The 23,914-nt window shown below is 45.3% G+C and overlaps 1 protein-coding gene across 1 annotated transcript in view; it reads left to right on the forward strand.

Moving 5' to 3' along the window:
• LOC149365977 (uncharacterized) overlaps positions 1 to 21,998 on the forward strand; it is a 37,590-nt gene extending 15,592 nt beyond the window's left edge. The window contains exons 6-7 of the mRNA XM_089569513.1: positions 53 to 232; positions 21,813 to 21,998. Coding sequence (XP_089425639.1) covers positions 53 to 232; positions 21,813 to 21,998 — 366 coding nt within the window. The remainder of the gene's footprint in view (positions 1 to 52; positions 233 to 21,812) is intronic.
• Positions 21,999 to 23,914: the final 1,916 nt, after the last annotated feature.

The raw sequence follows: 23,914 nt of genomic DNA on the forward strand, positions 1-23,914 counted from the left end.
AACGATGATAATGAACAAAAAGAAACTTCCTCCCCCGGGAACACCTCCGCAGGAGCAACGGGCATCCGCCCACTGGATACCCGGGGGACAGCGAGAAGAGGTGCTGTGCGAAAAAGCACAGGTCCTCCCCTTGTCCTCCACACACGGCGGCCGAGCTGTTGACTCTGGTGGGATCACCAGGCACCGTTTTTCTACAGCCATCCGCTGTGCCGGCGCTGGGAATCGAACCAAGGTCGGTGGGGATATTCGCCCAAGCATTGCCAACTGGCGCGCTAACCACTCGGCTACCGTGCGGCTCTGGTTTTGAACGGCGTCGGCGAGTGCTGATAGAAGGGAAGCGAAGCGGACCGAAACTGAGCATGCGCGGGGGATGTGGTTATCTGGCGATCGGGCGTGCGACGCAGAAACGAGCGTGGAGCGGCCGCTATAGCGCGATAACGCGAGGTATCACGTCATGGTTGTTCGTCTGTGTAGGCGAAGGCGTTGGGAATGCGAAAGACGCAACTTTAAATACGATCGGTGCCGTGTTAGGCGGCGATTTCCGGTGAATTTGCGGAAACAGACTCCATTCGAACTAGTGGGTCGAACACGTGAGCGAAATCAAACACAAGATGTGATTTGCTTCCTTTGTAAGGGGGGGGGGGGGGGGGGGGGGTGATCGTACGATGCCGACGTATATCGCATTGAATGCTTCCGTCAGATACGCAGTCTATTGCATGGGAGAAGTGCCTAGGAAATTCTTTGGTATAGGTTAGCGGCCAAAAATGACTGATAGAAGGCGAGAGAGTGACACAGGACACAGAAGAGCGCTGACCTGTGTCTTGTCGTCGTCTTTTATGGCGCTAACCGATTTCAAAGAATGTCTAACGAACTAGCCCGGCACCAAGCTGTAATACTAAAGTATGCTGTAGTAGGTCCTAAGTTGCTCGGATATTTTAATGTATGCAGATGACACTGCGATCATAGTTACAGCTGACAACCATGAGGATCTAGAAGAAAAAACAGACACTGAATTGGAAAAAATTTCAAGCTGGTTTTTACCAACGAGCTAACAATTAATTCACGCAAAACCAAATATATAGTATTTAGCTCAAGAGGAAAAGTCATCCATAGCAACCAAATTAACATTTTTATTAATGGCCACTCACTGGAACGAACACACTCATTTAAGTATCTTGGAGTCATTCTAGATGAACATCTTCACTGGAAAAATCAGATTAACGCCGTCTGTTCGAAGTTGGCCTCAGGCTGCTACGCCTTACTACAGGCCCGCGATTGTTTTAACACACAAACACTGCGTACCCTTTATTTTGCACTTATTTATAGTCATTTAACATACTGTATAGAATCATGGGGTTTGACATACAATACTTACCTTGATGCTATCCGGCGATTACAAAAACGGGCTATCCAAATTGTAACACAAAGCAAGTATACCGAGCCAAGTAAACCACTTTTCCAGTTATTAAATATCCTTCCTTTTGACCTTTTGCGCTCTTTAAAGATAGCGGAGTGTGTAAACAACATAGTCAAATATCATCAACCTTTGAATGCCTCCCTGTTTCGCTCATCACCTCGACTCACAAGAAACATTACACATACTTTAATCTACCACCGAATTATACAATTTACAGCGAAAGATTGGTGCAGTTTTCAGGAGCCAAGGTTTGGAATGCTTTACCCCCAGAAATAAAACAGTCCCATGAAACAAATAGAGAATTGCGAACATACTTTATGCGCCTTATTTGACATATGTGACAGTTGTACCATGTTGTTCATGACAGATTTTTCCATTCTGCTGTAAAATGCACATGATTTTATTTTTTCCTTGTTGTACGATGTATTTGGGTCTTTCGCCATGATTTGTGCTTTTCATTGTGCACAAGTGCTGCGTCATTGCCTTCATACATTTTGTTTCTGAACCCCACACTAGCCTCTGGCTATGGGTTCAGTCAGTGTCAAAAGTGTCAGTAAAAGTAGAAATAAAATGAATGAATGAAATTGCCCGAATACGGGTATCGAGGGAGTGATTATTGTTGCAAGCAGAGAATACAAGAACTGTGCACGCCTGTGGGGCAGTGGTCGGGAAGGGCGCGTAGAAGCGTATGTAATACATGCTTCTTTTCAGAAATAGGAAATGTCGTAGTCCTTGAGACGGTAGGAACAGTAGAGCGGGTTACGCGCCCACTGTCCCACAGACGAGCACAGTTCTTGCATTGTGCTGATGTGAGCGAAACGGATATTTAATGATGTTCGAACATTTTGTGAACGGATCAGATTAGTGGTGAAGGAGGGAGTTGTAACCACCGTATGCAATGCAATGTCTACCCTCGCAGACGCTGCGCACCGCCATCACGGAAGCAATGGGCGGAAAGCTGTGTTCGAGGCCATCGATCGCGGCAGGAGCACTGATGAGCCCGTTCTACTGTTGGACATCTGCGCCAAGAGAAGTCAACGTGGTGACATGTCGGCGGAAATGAAATATATGAAATAACACCAGACACTGATATCCCTGGAGAGTGGAACATGTTTCATTCATTCAGTACACACTACACGTTTTGAAATTCAGGTACTACACATTGGAACTTCCTCCTTTCAACCGCTGTAGTGGGTCTCCTTTGTTAATATACACTGATAATTATAGATTGCAGGAAATAGACAATGTAACTGGTCTCTTTGAACCATTATACACTATTCATTTTCGAACTCAGGAACCAGGCAGTGTGATGGGTTTCATTTATTCAGCATACACTATACTGTTCCTAGTTGAGGTACTAGACTCTTTCAACAGGTATACATTATTCAATTTACACTTCAGGAACGAGACAATGCAACTGGTCTCTTTCAGTTCATGAAGTAGACAGTGAGATGGGTTTCGTTTATTCAGTATACAGTATACACTTTGAAATTCAGGTACTACACAATGTAACTGGTCTCATTCAACCAGTATACACGAATGGTTTCCCAAAGATGGGTGTCATTTATTAATTATACAATATTCATATTACATTTTAGGAACGAGACAATGGTCTCTTTCAATCTGTACACAATATTCATTTCCCAATTTAGGAAGCAGAGAGTGGGATGGGTTTCATTTATTTAGGAAAGATGTATTGTAACTGGTCTTTTTCAACCAGTATACACTGTACATACACTGTACAGGAATACGTCTTTCATACACTATTCAGTTCCCAATTTAGGAACTGGTCACTTTGAAATCAGGAAAGAGACAATGAAACTTTTGAACTAGTCTCTTTCAGTTGAGGAAGTAGACACTGAGATGTGTTTCGTTTATTCAGTGTACAGTATACACTTCGAAATTCAGGTACTAGACAGAGGAATGGGTCTTTTAACCCATATGCACCATTAATTTCCTAATGTAGGAACTGGTCTCATTCAAACAGTGTGCACTAATGGTTTCCCAAAGTAGCATTCAGACTGTGGTGGTGGTGGTGGTATGGGTTTTTCAATCAAGCCAGCGGAATGGGCCTTTCAATTCAGGAAAGAGAGAATGTAACTGCTGTATTCATTCTAAATTCCATGAACCGGACAAACGAATGGGTTTCATTTATTCAGTATACTCTATTCAATTTACATTTCAGGAGCGAGACAAATGTAACTGGTCTCTTTAAATTGAGAAACCAGGCAGTGAAATATGTTTCCTTTCTTCAGTACACACTATACGTTTTGAAATTCAGGTACTACACAGTGGAACTCGACTCTTTCAACAGGTATACATGATTCATTTTACACTTTAGGAACGAGACAATGTAACTAGTCTCTTTCAGTTCAGGAAGTATACAGTGAGATCGTTTTTTTTTTATATCCAGTCTGCACTTTGAAATTCAGGTACTAGACAGAGGAATGGGCCTTTCAATCTGTATACACTATTAATTTCCCAATTTAGTAACCGGTCTCATTCAAACAGTGTACACTAAAGGTTTCCCAAAGATGGGTGTCATTTATTCAGCATACAGTACACACTTTTATATTCAAGTACTACACAGAGCAACTGGTCTCTTTCAAAAAGTGTACACTAATTGTTCCACATTTCATGATCCAGAAAGACGAATGGGTCTCATTTCTTCGGTGTACACTCGCAATTCACATTCCAGAAGGCAGATAATGTAACCGGTCTCTTTCAACTCAGTAAGTAGAGAGTGCAACATGTTTCATTCATTCAGTACACACTATACGTTTTCAAGTTCAGGTACCTGACAGTGGAACTGGACTCTTTGAACCAGTATACATTATTCGTTTTACACTTCAGGAACGCGACAATGCAACTGGTCTCTTTCAGTTCAGGAAGTAGACACCGAGATGGGTTTCGTTTATTCAGTGTACAGTATACACTTTGAAATTCAGGTACTAGACAAAGGAATGCGCCTGTCAATCTGTATACACCATCAATTTCCCAATTTAGGAACTGGTCTCATTCATACAGTGTAAACTAATGGTTTCGCGAAGATGGGTGTCATTTATTCAGTATACACTACTCAATTTACATTCCAGAAGGCAGACAATGTAACTGGTCTCTTTCAACTCAGGAAGTAGACGGTGCAACATGTGTCATTCATTCAGTACACACTATTCGTTTTACACTTCACGAAGTAGACAGTGAGATGGTTTTCAATTCAATTTACGTTTCAGGAAGTAGATATTACGATGGGTTTCGTTTATCCAATATACAGTGTCGATTTCGTAGTCCAGGAACGAGACAGTGGAACATGTTTCATTTATGCAGTACACAGTATACGTTTTGATATTCAGGCACTACGCAGTGGAACTGGTCTCTTTCAAAGAGTGCAGTGGGTTTCATGTATTCAGTATACACTGTTCATTTCGTAGTTCAGGAACCAGACACTGTCATGGGCTTGATTTATTCGGCGTACATTTCGTAGTTGAAGTAGTGTGCAGTAGAACCGGACTCTTTCAACCAGTATACAGTATTCTATTTCCGAACTTAAGAACTGGTCAACCTATATACACTACTCATTTTACATTTCAGGAACCAGACAGCGTGGTAGGTTTCATATGTTCAGCATACATTACACATTTCGTAGTTTAGGTAGTAGACAGTGGAACCGGACTCTCACAGCCTTACAACCAGTATGCAGTGAACCAGACAATGTAACTGATCTCTTCCAATTCAGGCAGTAGACAGTGTGATCGGTTTCATTCGTTCAGTACACACTATACATTTCGTAGTTCGGGCACTAGACAGAAGAATGGGTCTTTCAATCTGTATACACCATTTCCCAGTTCAGGAACTGGTCTCATTCAACCAGTGTACACTAATGGTTTCCCAAAGATGGGTGTCATGTATTCAGTATACACTATTCAATTCACATTTCAGGTACTAGACAGAGGAATGGGTCTTTCATACACTATTCAGTTCCTAATTTAGGAACTGGTCTCATTCAAACAGTGCACATTAATGGTTTCCCAAATATGGGTGTCATTTATTCAGTATACACTACTCAATTCACATTCCAGACACGAGACAATGTAACTGGTCTCTTGCTATCGTTGAACGCAGGAAGTTCATTCAATCTGTACACACTATACGTTTTCAAGTTCAGGTACCTGACAGTGGAACTGGACTCTTTGAACCAGTATACATTATTCGTTTTAGAGTTCAGGAAGTAGACACTGAGATGGGTTTCGTTTGTTCAGTATACACTATTCAATTTACATTTCAGGAACTAGAAATGGTCTCCTTCAATCTGTATACATTGTTCATTTTGTAGTTCAGGTACTAGACTACATTATTCATTCTACGTTTCATGAACGAGACAATGTAGTTGGTCTCTCTCAACCAGTGTAACCTAATGGTTTCCCAAAGATAGGTGTCATTTATTCAGTATACAATACACACTTATATTCAGGTACTACACTGAGGAACTGGTCTCTTTCAAACAGTGTACACTAATCGTTCTACATTTAATGAACCAGAAAGAGGAATGGGTTCCGCTTATTCATTATACACTCTCAAATTGGGGTATTAGACAAAGGAATGGGTCTTTCAATCTGTATACACCATCCATTTCCCAAAGTAGAAATCAGACCGTGTAACTAGTAGTAGTAGTAGTAGTAGTAGTAGTAGTAGTAGTAGTAGTAGTAGTAGTAGTAGTAGTAGTAGTAGTAGTAGTAGTAGTAGTAGTAGTAGTAGTAGTAGTAGTAGTAGTAGTAGTAGTAGTAGTAGTAGTAGTAGTAGTAGTAGTAGTAGTAGTAGTAGTAGTAGTAGTAGTAGTAGTAGTAGTAGTAGTAGTAGTAGTAGTAGTAGTAGTAGTAGTAGTAGTAGTAGTAGTAGTAGTAGTAGTAGTAGTAGTAGTAGTAGTAGTAGTAGTAGTAGTAGTAGTAGTAGTAGTAGTAGTAGTAGTAGTAGTAGTAGTAGTAGTAGTAGTAGTAGTAGTAGTAGTAGTAGTAGTAGTAGTAGTAGTAGTAGTAGTAGTAGTAGTAGTAGTAGTAGTAGTAGTAGTAGTAGTAGTAGTAGTAGTAGTAGTAGTAGTAGTAGTAGTAGTAGTAGTAGTAGTAGTAGTAGTAGTAGTAGTAGTAGTAGTAGTAGTAGTAGTAGTAGTAGTAGTAGTAGTAGTAGTAGTAGTAGTAGTAGTAGTAGTAGTAGTAGTAGTAGTAGTAGTAGTAGTAGTAGTAGTAGTAGTAGTAGTAGTAGTAGTAGTAGTAGTAGTAGTAGTAGTAGTAGTAGTAGTAGTAGTAGTAGTAGTAGTAGTAGTAGTAGTAGTAGTAGTAGTAGTAGTAGTAGTAGTAGTAGTAGTAGTAGTAGTAGTAGTAGTAGTAGTAGTAGTAGTAGTAGTAGTAGTAGTAGTAGTAGTAGTAGTAGTAGTAGTAGTAGTAGTAGTAGTAGTAGTAGTAGTAGTAGTAGTAGTAGTAGTAGTAGTAGTAGTAGTAGTAGTAGTAGTAGTAGTAGTAGTAGTAGTAGTAGTAGTAGTAGTAGTAGTAGTAGTAGTAGTAGTAGTAGTAGTAGTAGTAGTAGTAGTAGTAGTAGTAGTAGTAGTAGTAGTAGTAGTAGTAGTAGTAGTAGTAGTAGTAGTAGTAGTAGTAGTAGTAGTAGTAGTAGTAGTAGTAGTAGTAGTAGTAGTAGTAGTAGTAGTAGTAGTAGTAGTAGTAGTAGTAGTAGTAGTAGTAGTAGTAGTAGTAGTAGTAGTAGTAGTAGTAGTAGTAGTAGTAGTAGTAGTAGTAGTAGTAGTAGTAGTAGTAGTAGTAGTAGTAGTAGTAGTAGTAGTAGTAGTAGTAGTAGTAGTAGTAGTAGTAGTAGTAGTAGTAGTAGTAGTAGTAGTAGTAGTAGTAGTAGTAGTAGTAGTAGTAGTAGTAGTAGTAGTAGTAGTAGTAGTAGTAGTAGTAGTAGTAGTAGTAGTAGTAGTAGTAGTAGTAGTAGTAGTAGTAGTAGTAGTAGTAGTAGTAGTAGTAGTAGTAGTAGTAGTAGTAGTAGTAGTAGTAGTAGTAGTAGTAGTAGTAGTAGTAGTAGTGGTGGTGGTGGTGGTGGTGGTGGTGGTGGTGGTGGTGGTGGTGGTGGTGGTGGTGGCCAGACAATGTAACTGTAGTAGTTGGCTGCGTTCATGTGGGCGTCAGTGAGTAATTACTCCCTTATTAGAGATCTAATCCACCTTGGCGGCTTCTCTCAAACATTTGACCAGTACCTTTCAGTTCAGGAAGGAGACAGTGCGATGGGCTTCGTTTATTCAATATACAATTTGAAATTCAGGTCCTGGACAGACGAATGGGTCTTTCAATCTGTATACAGTATCATTTCCCCGAGTTAGGAACTGGTCTCATTCAAACAGTGTGCACTAATGGTTTCCCAAAGTAGAAATCAGACCGTGTAACTAGTAGCAGCAGCAGTAGTAAACTCATTGACGTCAATGAGCAATTACTCCCTTACTGGTGGTCTAATCCACCTTCGCGCCTTCTCCTAAACATTTGACCAGCAGTAGTAGTAGTAGTAGTAGTACCCCCCCAGCATCAACACAAGTGTGCTCTTTTGCTATTGACAGCGGCTGTACATAGTCCACGAAATGACGTCACTGCTTGCACGCGAGATATCCTTATCTGCTAAGCTGCTACTTTGTTCCGCTCGAATCGGCACTCGTACAAGGACTTCCGCATTCGAGCCGCTCCGTGGCCGAGTGGGTAAAGTGCCGAGCTCGCACTTCGGGGATGCGTGTTCGAATCCCATCGCCGGCACAACCGATCGCTCGGATCGAAGTGATGCAGACGCTGTGGTTCGGACACGTGTCATTCCGGGCAGCACAGCTTGCCCGGCTGTACGCTCGGCCGCGGAGTGTGGAGGACAAGTAGGAGGGCTTGTGCTTTAAAGCACAGCTCTTCTTCTCGCTGTCCCCCGGGCATCCAGAGGGCGGATGCCCGTTGCTCCTGCGGACGTGTTCCCGGGGGAGGCAGTTTCTTTTTTTTCATTATCATCGTTCTGAGTTCGCGGGAGGAGTGCGCACGCTGCTGCAGGCACCGCAGAAGTCCGCAGCAACCACACACCGACGAGACGTCCGAGAGACACCACGTACACACGCTCTTTTTTTTTTACTGGACGTTTCGTTCCATGAACGGTCATGTAAAACAAAACGTCCAGTAAAAAAAAAGCGTACGTGGTGCCTTTCGGATGCCTTGACGGTGTTTGGTTGCGGCTGCGGACATCAACGGTACCTGCAGCAGCATGCCGATTAATGCAGAAATACATCCGAAAACGCAACATACGCGCTTTTATTTTTTTTAATGCTGTCATATCCTGATGTTCCATAAAATAAAAGAGATAGAAAGGACGTACGCACTGTATTTCGCGTGTGTGCTTGCTGCTGTCTGTTACGGCGCCTGCAGCAGCGTGCCCTTTCGTATAACAATATCTAGACTTCATGAAAGTACGGAATATACAGTGGCTGCGCTCCTCATTGTCTCTTTCTGCACTGTGAACATCTTCGTGTTTTGTATTGTTGCTGTATTAGCACCCGCACATCTATTCCAAATGAATCCCCTTGTGCAAATGGTTTACCACTGCCGAATTGATGACCAGTTGCCGCAAAGGTCTGCGACAATCAGGTATATGGAACCGTTCACACATAGTAAGTCTTCTCTAGTGGCTGGCCACAGTCTTGGTTGCGCTACGTAGTGCTAAAGCAACACTGTGCAAAGTGCAGAGAGAGACGATGAGGACCGCAGCCACTGTAAGGAATTTTTCTTTTATGCACATGCTTTTATATCGTTATACGTATAGGAATGCCGCTACAGATACCATAATTGATCCCAGCAAGCACACATCCGAAAGACACTACATGTTTACCTTTTTTGTTTTTTTACGAGACATCAGGATATACGAGCATGCCAAAAAACTAGACCCGTACGTTGCGTTTCCGGATGTACAGTCGCAATTAGTAGTTCCCTGCATACACCGCCGCTTCGATTTTGCAGTTTCTGCATGGTTGGATGTGTCTGCCCGTGTTTGTGGAGGATAGTCAGTCCAACTGTGCCGTGCGGTGGGCTCAGTATACACTTCATCAGTTCTTCTAGAGCATTATCGACTCCCTTGAGGGAGCTTTAGAGCCGATTTGTAGGCCTGTCATATTGCAGCCGATCGATCCCCCACGCATCCCGTTTCCGGCGTCTTCCATGGGCAACCGGTATATTGCTGTTGCCACTGACTATCTTAGCCGCTACTGTGAGACCAAGGTCCTTCCCCGTGGTACCGAAGTTGCACATTTCTTCATTCACAACATTGTACTTCCTCACGGAGCCCCTACAGTCGTATTAACTGACAGGGGTACCGCCTTCACGTCGGCACTTATGAGCGAGGTACTTCGACTCAGTGGCACCAGCCATCGAAGGACTACAGCTTACCATCCGCAAGCGAAAGGACTGCCTGAGCGGCTTAACAAGACAATTGCCGACATGATTTCGATGTATGTAGACGATGACCATGGGAACTGGGACCGGATACTGCCTTACATCACGGTCGCGAAGTCTTAACCATGCTGGACGCCGAGCGTTACAACCTCCGCCGTAGGGAAGTGATTTACCCCCCCGGTGACCAAGTCTGGGTGTGGAGCCCGATCCGCTTGCGGGGGCGCTCTGAGAAGCTTCTTCGCCGTTACTTCGGTCCCTACGAGGTGCTCCCTCAAGGAGCTGTCCGGTCCTCACGACAACCGCCGTCCGAAGTAGTCCACGGGGCGCGGCTGAAGCCGTATTACTCCCGTTAGCCCTTTTTCACGCAGACACTCGCGCCGTTCACTTTCCGCCCGTGCGGCATCGGGTTCATGCCTCTTGAAAGAGGGGGGGGGGGCTGGATGAATGGATGGATGGATGGATGGATAGGAGCGCCCCCTTTGAAACGGGGTGGTGGCAATTGCCACCATGCTCAGCTTTTCTTTATTTATTATTTTTTTTGTTTACTGTGTTGGCAATTCTCATTAAGATTCTCCATCAACTTTGCCTACGGTTTCCTACTATTCTAACCTTATGCCACATCTCTGCTTTTCAACCACCAATCCTCCAATCGCTTTTTGCTGACTTCCACTGCAGATTTATTTACATGACCATTGTTATCTTTAAACCCTAGGGCCTCAGAAAGAGTGACTGTGCCTGCATCGACATCCGGATGGATACCATCACATTTGATTATGAGGTGTTCAATTGTTTCCACAGATCTACCACACACTGCACATGTGTCATCTTCGTTAAATTTCTTTTTGTAGCTGCGCGTTCTAAGACACCCTGATCTAGCTTCAAAAAGTAGGGCACTGCCTCTTGAGTTATCATAGAAAAATTCTTTCCTGATCTGCCTTTTCCAGAATCGATATAGTTCTACACTATGTTTCTTTTCCATTGAATTCATCCAATTTTTAACTTCCGCGTTTTTAACCTGTCGTTTAATGCTCTGGCACTCTGCCGGCGCCACCTGGTGGCTGAACCTTGGCTCCCAGCGCGTGGCCACGCGTCGTCGTTATTCTGCAGGAGCTCGGCGGTTCGGCGGGCTTCGTCCTAGGAAACGCTGTGCTTCCCGCTTTTCTGCTGCGTTTGTCGGTGACAATATTAGCACGTTTACTCTTTCTTCTTCTATCTTTGTGAGGTGAAAATTAATGCAGTGAGTATACCAGTTTGCTAATCACGAATACTTCCACTAACCGCGTCAGGTCGTGTTCTCACATGCCTCGATGCTTGTTTGCTGTTCTTTTGATTAGCCTGATGGTTTGATGTGTCATGGCCGTCTACCGTCACTTGTATAGAGGGGTTTTCCTTTTTGTCACGGACAGCGAGCAGGCAAGGTCTATTCAGGTCGCCCACAGGTATGAGGGTGATGTCGAAGAGTAGTCGAGATCAAACTGAGCCTTGAGGTGCGCCCCTGCTTTCTAGGGCTAACGAGGGGCATTCCGTGGTCCCAAACTATATCTCCGCCGTCCTGTCATCCAGAAAGGCAGTTATATATGCGTGTGTTCTAGTTCCTACGCCTCAGTCAAATAGGGCGTTTAGTATGGTGTCGGGGGTCTACAACTAGAAGTGCTCTCCACGCCTCGGGTGTACAATTTCTTCTGAGATTTGAAGCCTCACGCGCTGCGTGGACACGTTGCTTCTAAATCCCAACATCGTATAGGGGAAGACGGCCGAGGCTAAAGTGTTCGCCAGTTGAAGTGGTTTACCTGGTTTTAAAATAAAAATGACCTTAGCGTGGGTGCATTCCGGGAGAGGGTGCTCCCCTCCACTGTTTATTGAAAAGTTTGGTTACGGCTTGAACCGAATTTTCGTCCAGGTTCCGTACTGTTTGGTTAGTGATTTTATCCGCGCCCGGCGCCGGCACGGTGCGCAGCTTGTGCATAGCTGCTCTCACTACCCTTCTCGCCATGTCTTCGTCGAACACGTGGCTCAGAGGGCTTGAGTATTTGAGGGTGGGGTTCTAGTTGTGATTGTGAGATACCTATCTATTAAATTTTCGATCACACTGCTGTCTTCCACATTTAGTTTGTGGATTATGCGGTTTACGTTACGTTGTTGGGAGACTTTAGTGTTTTCTGGTTTTAATAGGAAACTTAAATGTTTCCTTTCGTGCGGTTGCAAATCTAGCCCCACTGTTGACGGGTTAGGTGTGCTGCATGTGTTTCGATCTTTTTTACTAACGCCGCTATCCTTAGTTTGAGAGGTCCGTTGTGTACTATTTCCGCTTCCCGATTGTTCTGGACTCAAGATGTGGCACTTTCGACGTCCTTCGTGAGTGCATTCACCCAGTTTGCAAGGTTCTTTATCTCAGTAGGGGATTTCTTGCGGAGATTACAGAATTTATCCCGGTCTGCGATTTTTAGTTGCCTTTTTACAGAGGGGGAGATTGACTACAGTGCGAAGGCTGTTTGAATGATGTAGTGGTCGCTGCCTAGGGAGGCCTGCGTGTGCTGTTGCGTATCGTTAACGTGTTAGGCCCTCATTTTGTATTTATGTTCAAGAGTCGCGATTCCTTTCTGCACTTGTAACCCCATATTACGTGTCTTGCGTTACAATCTCCTCGGATTAGTAGCGGATCTTGACCGCGAGGAAGGGGCTCTATCAAGGACGGAAGGGAAGATGCAGCGGTTTGTCTGGTGTTGCCATCAGACCTCGCTGTATTTTGAATCCAGCGTACGTTGAGGTGGAGGGAGGATGAGGCGTCTGTTTTTGTAATATTTGGTGTTGTAGGGGGCCTAAACAGTTAGTACTACCTAGTTGGTTGGTTGGTTTATGGGGTTTAACGTCCCAAAGCGACTAAGGCTATGAGAGACGCCGTAGTGGAGGGCTCCGGAAATTTCGACCACCTGGGGTTCTTTAACGTGCACTGACATCGCACAGTACACGGGCCTCGAATTTCTCCTCCAAAGAAATTCAGCCGCCGCGGCCGGGATCGAACCCGCGTCTTTCGGGCCAGCAGCCGAGCACCATAGCCACTGAGCCACCGCGGCGGCAGTACTACCTAGTGATCACATAGGAAAGATTGTCTAGAAATGACTAATCTTAAAACCTTTAAAGGCGGTTGGTAACCTCAGCAGCTATCCTTGGCTGGGCAAGAATCTCGAAGCTCCCAACGAACCAAATAAGAAAGCAGCAAAGCAGTAGGTGAGAATTTAGAGTTTGTCCAGAAATATTGCTTCTCTTAAAAGGATAAATATACGAGACATGTCAATGAATGTATTATCTCCTAAAAGCAGTTTTGAATGAAAAAGAATGAATTCGTTGTAAAATTGAATCAACATTTTTTTTTCAGTTTTTCCAGTTTTGCACAAGAGGATAAGATGTGGTTAACTGTAAGTTCATCTCCACTTCCTTGAAACGTTCCTGGTGCACACATGACTAACATTCACCTTAAAACTGACTTTACCCAGTGTACTTTCTTATTCACTTAGTTTTTCCAAGCCGACTCCCTTTTTTTCCATATTTTACGTTGTACTAAACTCACGCAATCTTTAAACGGTATACATCGTTTATTTTTTCCCACGAGCTTCAGCAGCGCATAAATCTGCTCTGTCGTTGCCTTTCATTCTGACATGACTGTGGACCCAGAAGAGTTTTATGTTTTGCCCTCGAGCTGTGTCTTTTGCTATGTTGTGAATGGTGTCACCAAGTAACGGAGGGATTTCACTTTAGACAGTCTGTGTAAATAATACTGTTCCGGAAGTCTTACGGACAGTTTCTTTCCAATTCCCTCGTACCACTGCGCTTTCTATGTAAACACCCGTGTTTGAACCATGAGTATAAAGGCTACTGTATTTTTTCTTGGAGTGCAAGCAATTCTTACATAGTATGTTGTTGCGGAGTTTCTTTTCTACAGAGTGAAACTGCGAATTGGAGGAAAGCTGTAACATGGAGGTGTGTATCTCATCTTTGGGCAATGTCATGTAATGTGTAGTGAGATTCTGGCATATCTCTACAAATCGCAATACCAGGGCCAGGTAGCAAGCGGTTTGTTGGGGAATAATATTCGCGACAACTGGTCAGTGGATATTATATTTTTTGGTACAGATCTTACTTTAAAGACATATGCACCGGTTAAAGCTTTTCTTCTGTATTCAAGGCAGGGTTCATTTGTTTCTGCATAGAGGTTGACTACGGGAGGTGTCCAGTATACCACATGAGAGCCCTAGGCCTCAGGTATGTACTCGATCCAATTTTTCAGGGTATGACAGACCTCCTGAACCGTACACAATGAACCCATAATCTCATGAGGAACGTACCAAACTGACAGTTGCAGGCGGAGTGTCCAGGTGGTCGCATTTCTGACCAGAACATCACCTTAATCTTGTTGCGTTTCGATGAGCAAGTGGTAGGAAAGGTGATAACTGAATCGGCTGGCGATTAGGGTCTCTGTCGTGTTAAGGGTTTCCCCTCTCTGACAGGCCGTGGTTGCATACAGCAAATCTGCGAATAAAGCCTGCTTGTAATTTTGGTTTCTTTGTCTTGTATATTGTGGAAATCTTGGAACGCCGTATCCTTCCCTGGCCGGCGAGGCGCGCAGTGGAGGCGAGGGAAAGCGGTCGCTGATTGGCCGAGATCAGCGAGAGGATGTCAGGTGAATATCTTCCATCTTGCCCCTCCAGCAGCCAGCAATTTGGGAGAACCCAATAAACATTTGGCTCTGGGCAAATCGACCTGCTCTGTGTTGTGTCCTCATTCGCATTTCCACTACGCTGCTAATAGTGGTCCGTTTCAAAGTGATATTATCAATTGTCTGTTGTAAAACATCTTGTGTCTTTCCTATGGAGACTTTTGTCGTCCATGAAGTGGTGCCATCGGTGTAAAGTGCCGCGTGGAGGTCAGGCATGCTAGTGAGTTGTCTGGCCAGTGGGCCAGACAACTCCATAACACTCCATCCACAACACTCCATAAGGTGCAGTTCTCACCTCCCTCCTACTGAAAATAGCCGTAACCCTATACTGGCCAAACAACTCACTAACATACCTGACCTGGATGGGGAGGGATGATAAGGGTGATGGTACAGTGCCGGCCTGGATGCAGCGCCATATGCGCGACGCACAGCCAGTGGTGGTCATGGTGCGAAGGATGTGGTCGTGGCTAGCAGCGTCGAACGCTTTTTGAACATCCAGGGCGAGAATAGCATGTGCGCTGGCTGTGTGCTTCTTAGTATGGAATATAGTTTCCTTATCGGATAGTGCCGACGGAGTGGGATGAAAGCCAGACAGGTTTTCGGATAGGAATCGTGAGGCTTCTGGAAAGGGCTGCAGTCTGTTGAGCATGATATCTTCAAAGAGTGTTCCAACGCAACTGATAAGGGAGATGGGGCAAAGGTTTTGAATGATGTGTGCATGTTTGCAGGTGGATCCATCAGTTCCTAAAGTTGGGTGTCGTCAAAGTTGCGGAGGAACCTGCACGTCATGTGGTCTGGTCCGGGGGCTATAGGGCGGCGTATGATAATCAGAGATCGCTAGACTTCATCAAGGGTGATGTCAGTGCCGTTCTTGTAACCACAAAGTGAACAAGGGAGAGAAAACCCTCAGGGTGCTTGCCGGCGTTTCGACAAGAAGGCATGGCCCAGGTGAACACAAATCCTTTTGTCGAAACGCTGTCAAGGCCCCTAAGGCCCTTCCTTGTTCACTTTGTGTCTTTTGTAGACCGAATTGATAAAAACGCTGCGTGTTGTGAGTTTCGGTATTGGCGGTGGTGCGGTCTAGGAGGGCTCAGAGAGTGCTCCAGGTGCGTTTTGTGTCTAATGTGTCTTTGTGTTTGCCCTGCGACCGGTTGGCGGTTTTCCGCCGTTTATTCAGCTTGGGACTTGTCTACCCATTGCCGAGCTGTGGTCGGCGTCTGCGGCGCTGGGAGACAAAGGTGGTTCGTTCTATCGCCCTTCCGGGCGCAGTCCTCGCCGGCTTTCTTTTCTGGGCAGCTGGCCTTTTTCGGCCGTGTTTTTCGCGACGCTGGGTTTCTTGGCTTAGCCCTAGAAAGGCCTAGGCCCTTCGTGCTCGCAATTCTCGATCGGGGTTTTTTTTTTAGAAATAAGGACACTCCGTGTGTCGATGGAACTGCAAAAAAGGGCCTGGTGTGCGGCCTGATCTCGGTGGCCAGAACCGACAACGCACTTCCTCACCAGAGCAGGATTTGGCCACCCTGGTGTAGTACTTGGCCGCAACCTTCCATGAACAACCCAATTAACCCTCGGCCCTCAGTCCCCAGCGCCTGCGGAGCAACTGACCAAGGCGGCGGACAGGCCTCCATTGGAAACTGAACCTAGCAACGTTTAACGCAAGAACTCGATCCAGTGAGGCTAGCTTAGCAGTGCTGTTGTAGGAATTGGCGGGTATAAAGTGAGATGCCATTGGTGGGGGGGGGGGGGGGGTTGGGCGCATGTACTGTGCTATCGTGGATCAGCAGATAGACGAGAACTAGGTGTGGTATTCCTTATCAATCAGGGTATAGCTGGCAACAGAGGAGTTTTATAGCATTATATGAAGACGTTGAATCGGCAATGACCAAAGTAAAATCACAGTACACTGTACTGATGGGCGACTTCAATGCGAAGGTAGACAAAAAGCAAGCGGGAGACCAGGCGGTAGGTGACTATGGCATAGGTTCTCAGAATAGCAGGGGAGAGTTATTAGTAGAGTTCGCGGATAGAAACAATTTACGGATCATGAATACCTTCTTCCGCAAACGAGCCAACAGGAAGTTGACTTGGAAGATCCCCAATTGTGAGACTAAAAATGAAATAGACTTCACACTATGCGCTCACCCTGGTATCGCAGAGGATATGGAGGTCCTCGGAAAGGTCCGTCGTAGCGACCAAAGAATGGTAAGGTCTCGTATTAGCTTAGATTTGAAAAGGGAACGGAGGAGATTAGTGAAGCGGAAATCTATTACTGAGTTAGCATTAAGAGGGAAAGTAGAGGAATTCAGGATTTTGCTGCAGAGAATATTTTGTGCTTTAACTGAAGTAGACGACCGTAATGTTGAAACATTGAACGATCATCTCACAGCTGTAATTATGGTGTGCGCCATAGACGCAGGCGGTAGGATGGTTCGACAGGATACCGGCAAGCTTTCTGAGGAGAATAAAAATCTGATTAAGAAACGCCAAAGCATGTGGACGTCTAACTCCACAGACAGAATAGAACTAGTAGAGCTGTCGAAGTTACTAAATAAGCGCAATGTAGCCGACATCAGGAAGTTTAACATGAAGAAAATCGAGCATGCTTTAAAGAGCGGAGGTAACCTAAAAGCAGTGAAGATAAAAGTAGGCATAGGCAAAAACCAGACGTATGCGATAAGAGAAAGATAGGGCAATGTCATTAGCAATATGGATGAGACAGTTAAAATAGCCGAAGAGTTTTACACAAACCAATACAGTAGCGATTGTAATCAGAATGTTACTGAGAGAGGCAGTAGAGCACACCAATGGGACATCCCATCAGTAACGGAGGAGGAAGTAGAAAGCAGCTGGTGAGGATCAGATAACAGCAGATTTGTTGAAGGATGGAGGGGAGATACGCAATGCCTTGTGACCTCGAGCGTACCTTGAGCTTGGAAAAACGCAAACATTATCTTAATTCATAAGAAATGAGACGTCAAGGACTTGAAGAATTATGAACCGATCAGCTTATTGTGTGTTGCCAACACGGTATTTACTAAGGTAATCGCTAATAGGGTCAGGACAAACTTAGGACTCCAATTAACCGAATGATCCGGCAGGCTGTCGTAAAAAATACTCGACAATAAACCATATTCACTCTATCAGACAGGTGATAGAGAAATGCCCAGAATACAACCAGCGCCTATATATAGCGTTCATTGATTACGACAAAGCATTCGACTTAGTAGAAACCTCAAAAGTCATGCAGGCATTGTGAAATCAGGGTGCAGAAGAATGTTATGGGAAAATATTGGAAGATAATTACAACGATTGCACAGCTACCCTAGTTTTCCATAAAGTCAGCAATAAAATCCCAATAAGGAAAGGTGTCAGGCAGGGAGACATGATCTCGCCCGCCTATGCTATTCACCGCCTGTTTACAGGAGGTATTCCCAAACCTGGATTGAGAATAAGAGAATACCTAAGTGATCCGCGATTCGCTGATGACATTGCCTTGCTATGTCGCTCAGGACATGAACTGCCGACCAGAACGGTGATACTAAAAATCAACATGTAGAAAACCAAAGTAATATTCAACTGTCTAGTAAGAGAATATGTCTATTTAGGTCAGGTAGTGACCGCTGATCCGGATCATGAGGGGGAAATAACTAGAAGAATAAGAACCGGGTGGAGCGCATGGGCAGGTTCTCTCAGATCATGAATGGCAGTTTACTGGTACCCACATATAGGGTGATGGATCCTATGGGGGATCCTGGTCGAAACCAAGAGGAAGAAATGGGCTTGGGCAGCGCTTGTAATGCGAAGGCAAGCGTAGCAGGGGGCGGCAGAAAATTAGGCGGCAAAAGACAGGGTTAATTGGAAAGAAATGGGAGAGGCCTTTGCCCTGCAGTGGGCGTAGTCAGGCTGATGATGATGGTGTAGAAGGAAGCCCAGCTGTTTCAAGCGAGGGTGGTTGCGTAAATTTGTCGGCCTGTGTGTAGATGGAAATTCGGAGGCGGAGTTTGCTCTTGAGGCGTTGTCGACGCCAGCGTCCAAGGAGGCGTTGGCGGCTTCCCAGATATGTAAAATGTGTGAGTCTACCTGTGATGTCCTGGGTATCTTTTTTGACTCGTTTGCTTCGGGTGTGCAAAGCTTGGTCAATCCTACTGGTTCTGGCGCAAGATGAGAGCCAAGTTTGTCTCGCTGCCAGAGGAGTTGAATGCATTGGGTTACAGGGGTTTAACGTGCCAAAGCGACTCAGGCTATGAGGGACGCCGTAGTGGAAGGCTCCGAAAACGTCGACCACTTGGGGTTCTTTAATGTGCACTTACATTGCACAGAAGAGAAAACTGTGGGGAAGAAATATTTTGGTTTTGAATGTAAGAGTAGTGTTAAAGATGGGGAGGTTGCTGCCGAAATAATCTGCTAGGACACCCTGCGGTTTGGTAAAGACGTGTGGGCTTGAATATATAAGCAATGTCTGTGGTGGGGCCTCATGTAACCGTTGCGCCGATTCTTGCGAGTGTGTTTAGGTTTAAGGAGTGAGGATGGCTTTGCGGCATGTGGGAGCTGTCACCGGATAACCTTTAAATGGGTTATGACACCATTTTTCAGACTCAAGTTGTTCATTACATTTTGTTCGCTATGCACCTCAGAACAACTGGGCAAAATTTGAGCTGATATGGTGCAGCTAGTAATCTATAATTAAATGTTTAAAACTTCTGCTGTACCATGTGGTAGTCAGGTAACACTAACGCGCTCGCGATTCATGACGCCGAGCTTTCGCTCAACAGTGAACTGCGCACTCCGCGTAATGAGCGTAGGGTAGTGGGTAGCTCGCTATTCGGGATAGGGGTGTCGAAGGGTAAGGGGGGGGGGGGGGGGGGGAGTCACGACAGGTTAACAAAGGCAACAAAGGTCTGTGTCCTTCCCTTTTCTGTCTACTGCCAATCTCGGCGACTACACCGTAATGTGTCAAGGTGGTCTTGCAGCGGTTTTCCACCAGACGGCGGCGCTGTCGGGGGAGGGGCTTAGACCCAATAACTTCAAGTTTCAATTTTTAGCTAAAATGCGCACGTAGAGCCCTGCTTCTTTTTAAGTATGCATAACAACGGTCGTGGCTATAACCCCCCGATTTGTTGGTAGATCATGTCATGACCCCTTTAATGTTCACGTTGCTTGTTCCATCATAACTGCTTTCGGTGTGGAATTCTTCTGTCTGAATGCATTGTTGGACTCCTGGGTGGGGGTGTTGAAAGCTGTCTGGACCACGTATACCTTCGTGCGTGTCCCATTGACAGCACTGACGGATGAATATGTGAGCAGCCCATCCGTCAAACTCACGATCATGACACATCAAACCATCAGGCTAATCAAAACAATGGCAAACAAGCCCCGAGGCACGCGAGAGCATGACCTCAGGCGGTTAGTGCAAGCATTCGTGATTAGCAGAATGGTATACACACTCCCCTATCTTCACCTCACAAAGATAGAAGCGGATAGAGTAAACTCGCTAATAAGACAGGCTACAAATCGGCCCTAAATCTCCCACAAGGGGGTCCAAACACTCTACAAGAGCTGACTGATGCCCACCGCACAGCACAGTGGGACTGACTATCCTCCACAAACACGGGCAGACACATTCTAGCCGCATTAAACATTCAACCAACGGGTCCCCCTCCGGACAACACCCACAGCGTTCCTAAAGAAATCAAAGAAAAGCTAATCGTCCACCCACAACCCAAGAACGTACACCCAACCCACCGCCGGGAATGACGCGAAGCACGCTCCAAAGCCCTGTATAAAAAACACGCGGACATTGAAGACGCACTCTATGCAGACGCGGCAGAATAGCCATGCAACCCAGCGCACGCCCTAAGCGTGGTGTCACACGACCTCAAACACAAGGCTTCGGGTTCGATAACGGCAACCACATCCTTCGGAGCGGGAGAGGCGGCCATAGCATCTTCCACTGCCGCACTCATAATGAGCGACTCCAAAACCGCAATTACTGTTAAGATCCTTACTTACTGAGAGACGTGTATAGCCCATCGTAAGTATTATTCATGTCGGTTTTTAGAATTATGCAGACGTGGTTACCCTCGCCGCTGTGATCCAAGAAATTCTGGCTACATCGCCCCAAAATACATGCGCTTTCGAGAAGCTTGCATGCAAAGCTACCTCTCCAGAGCACGTAACGCGTCGATAAATCCAAAATTTGTTGGGCCACAGTCTCTAGGGTAACTACGTTTTCGAAATTCTAAAAACTGATATGGTGGGCTACAAGCACCTCGGTAATTGCTACAAAGTTCACTATTTAATATTAGTTAACCATTCTGCGAGTTCACACGTCGTATCTAGATGAACTACACCGCTGACAATGCCTTGTTGAAAAAGCCTATTTAAAAAAAAAAGAATGTACACTGTCTCAAGTGAAACATCTTGAGAAAGCAGGTGCCGCGCACAATATCAGTTCTGCAGTTCATGCTGTCTTGCAGAGCCAATTTCTCAGGCACTGTTACCGCCGCGACTTTTAATAATGCTCACCCTTCACCAAAGGCACAGTTCAGCTGTACACTGCGGAGCATGACTACCTCGTGATGGATCGTAAATACCCTGGCTAGAACACAACAGTGGCAGTATGGGAGCACTGAGGAGTATGACAATATATCAAACATGGCCACAACGCGACAGTGACAGTATGGAGAGCGCACATATGCTACAAACCATTTTGTTCACGCTGCGGCATTCCCTCGCGAGCTGGAATAAGTGGTGTGCTCTGCTGTCCCCAGCTTCACTTGCGGCTGCGTGGAGAACCCGTCCAGCACCTCAAGTCATCGCGTACCGTCGTGTCCTGCACAGATTCAGAAACAACAGCCTCTTAGCAGCCGCGACTCCACATGTTTGAACACCCCCTTAGCTTGATGCCAGCTACGGGGAGTCCAACATGGACAGTATCCGAAAGCGATTTTCGTCAACAGTGGCTACAATAGTAGTCTCGGCATGCCACTCACACGACAGCGCCTCACACATGGTCCGTGTTCTCAAGAAGGTGCAAGCGAGAGAGGACCAGTGGTGCATTTCAGATTAATAGATGGAAGGCCTGAAGGAATCACAACTCATATCTGCTTTCACATGCTATATTCTCTACGTTCATTTCAATGCTAGAATTAGGTTTGGGGCCAGGAACAAAATGTTCTTTCTTTTTTTTAGAAATAGTGGCTTTTTAATATGTGTATCTTATCTCTTTGCGCAGGAACTTTGTGACAGTCCATTCTATTTGGGGTGCAAGCTGTTCAGCAGCTGCTGCAAGACTGTGTACTTGGCAACGGAAGAAACAACAGTGCCTGCAGTACTTAGATATTTCGAGTTCAATGGCGCAAAAGCAGCTACGGCTGTGGTGCACCAAACACAGGGTTACAGTGTCTTGCGAGCAAGGTGAAGTTTTTAATACCTATAGCTGGTTTAAAATGCTAGCCTCCTTGCTGATGCCGAGGCTCGGCTAGTACATGATGATGGCGCTTTTATTGAAATAGCCTTTTCCAGATCTGAGGCTGGAGCCTTGTTGGCGCATTTAATGCAAGCCGCAACGTAGTTGCACTGGAACGATTCCAACCATCAAAAGGACCGCATCTGTAAGCTTCACGCCGGCTCAGGATTTCACCTGCCATCTACGATAATGCGACGTCAAGGGACTCTGTTCCACCGGTTACAGCTTGGCGTTGCCTGCACCAAACACTTCCTTCACAAGATCGGAATAGAAACTAACGCAAATTGCGTACAGTGCCACACTCCAGAGACGATTGGACACCTTCTTTGCGAGTGCCCGAACTACACTGATGAGAGGAGAACATTGGAAGCGACCGTGCGAAGACTGGACTCTCGCCATCTCTCTGAATAAACTCTTCTAGGCGCCAGGGCGAAACGTGCTCCAGCTTTTATGTGAAACAGGCCTAGATATCCGTCTGTGCACATTTCTGTTTTCATGGAGCCCCTACTCCAGTGTGTGTTCAAGACAAGAATTTCATGTGCCTCTACTCACCGCGATGCGAGTGCCAGCCAGTGTGTGTATCTGTGTGTGGACATCACCCATGAAACTCGTTGTATTTTGCCATCATCAACCTTCGTTCGCACTTTCCTTTTCCTTAGTGCGGAGTAGCAGGCCAGGGCCATGTTACCACCGGCCGACCTCTCTGGCTTCCTTGGAAAGCTTACAAATATATGAGAAATCCAAAAGTGGCATAGAGTGTAAGAGAATGTATTCATTGTAAAATTAAAATTTGGTTTATGATGAGTTCATCAGCACGCATTTCGCAGAAAAGTTTGTCTTTTTTCTTAACAAGAAATTGTGTGTGTGTCCCATGCATAGTCGACACAACTTCTGTAAAGCGTTCCTTATGTCTACACGATTTCCGTTCTTCTAAAATGACCTTTATGGAACGCAGTTGGTTGTTTACCTGTTCTTCCTTGCAATAACTTCAAACCCACAATACCGACATGGCTAGGAACCCAGCAGAATTTAAAGTTATGTTTTTGTTTTGTGATTTTAGCTATGTTATGTATGATGTTTCCTATTATAAGTTCAAGAACATTTCGAGAGTGCAGTGCTTTAAGCATACTCAGGGAATCACTGTAGATGATGCTGTTTTTAATGTTCCCCTTTACAATTTTCTCTACAGCTACGAAGATCGCGCTACACTCGGCAGTGAAAACCGACGTAAACCGCGGCAGTCGTATCATTCTTTCCCTTTTTCTTGAATTACTAGTCTTCCAACATGCGTTCCTGTTTTGGAAGCCATCAGTGTGAATGTGTTAGCACGTGTCATATTTTTCTTGAGGTGCAAAAAATTCTTGTAGCATGTGCTCTTTTTTCTTTTGTCGGTCTCGTCACTTGCCTGATTTGAGCCTTTCAGTCTGTTCCCCCCCCCCCCCCCCCCCCCTTTCTATGCCTACCCGCCCTGTCCTCTTTTAGGAATGGTTAACGCCGCGCACTAGGCTTTGTTTCCTCGGTGTTAATGTTGTAGGGGAGACTTAGTGCCCCCCCCCCCCCCCCCCCAAGCTGTTTTACTTAGAGTTCTTTGCTTGTAGAGCGCACAGTATTCTTTCTTCTGGTTTGAAGTATACCTTAGGGTTGATATCTTCGTATTGTACATGTCTGTGAGTGCGCAATAACTTCTCTTTGTGTGTAGTATGGGCTGGTTTGGCTTTTGCTTTTTGTCTTAATATACCAGTGTGAGGTCACATACTGTGGGGAGGCTATACCATGGTGGAAAATTGTCTTCATAATCATCATCAGCAGCCTGACTGCGCCCACCCTATATCCGCAAACTTCTTAATCTCATCCACCCAAATAACTTT

Source organism: Amblyomma mixtum, chromosome 1 (assembly GCF_055824585.1).
Source record: "Amblyomma mixtum isolate Tamu chromosome 1, ASM5582458v1, whole genome shotgun sequence".
Taxonomy (NCBI): domain Eukaryota; kingdom Metazoa; phylum Arthropoda; class Arachnida; order Ixodida; family Ixodidae; genus Amblyomma; species Amblyomma mixtum.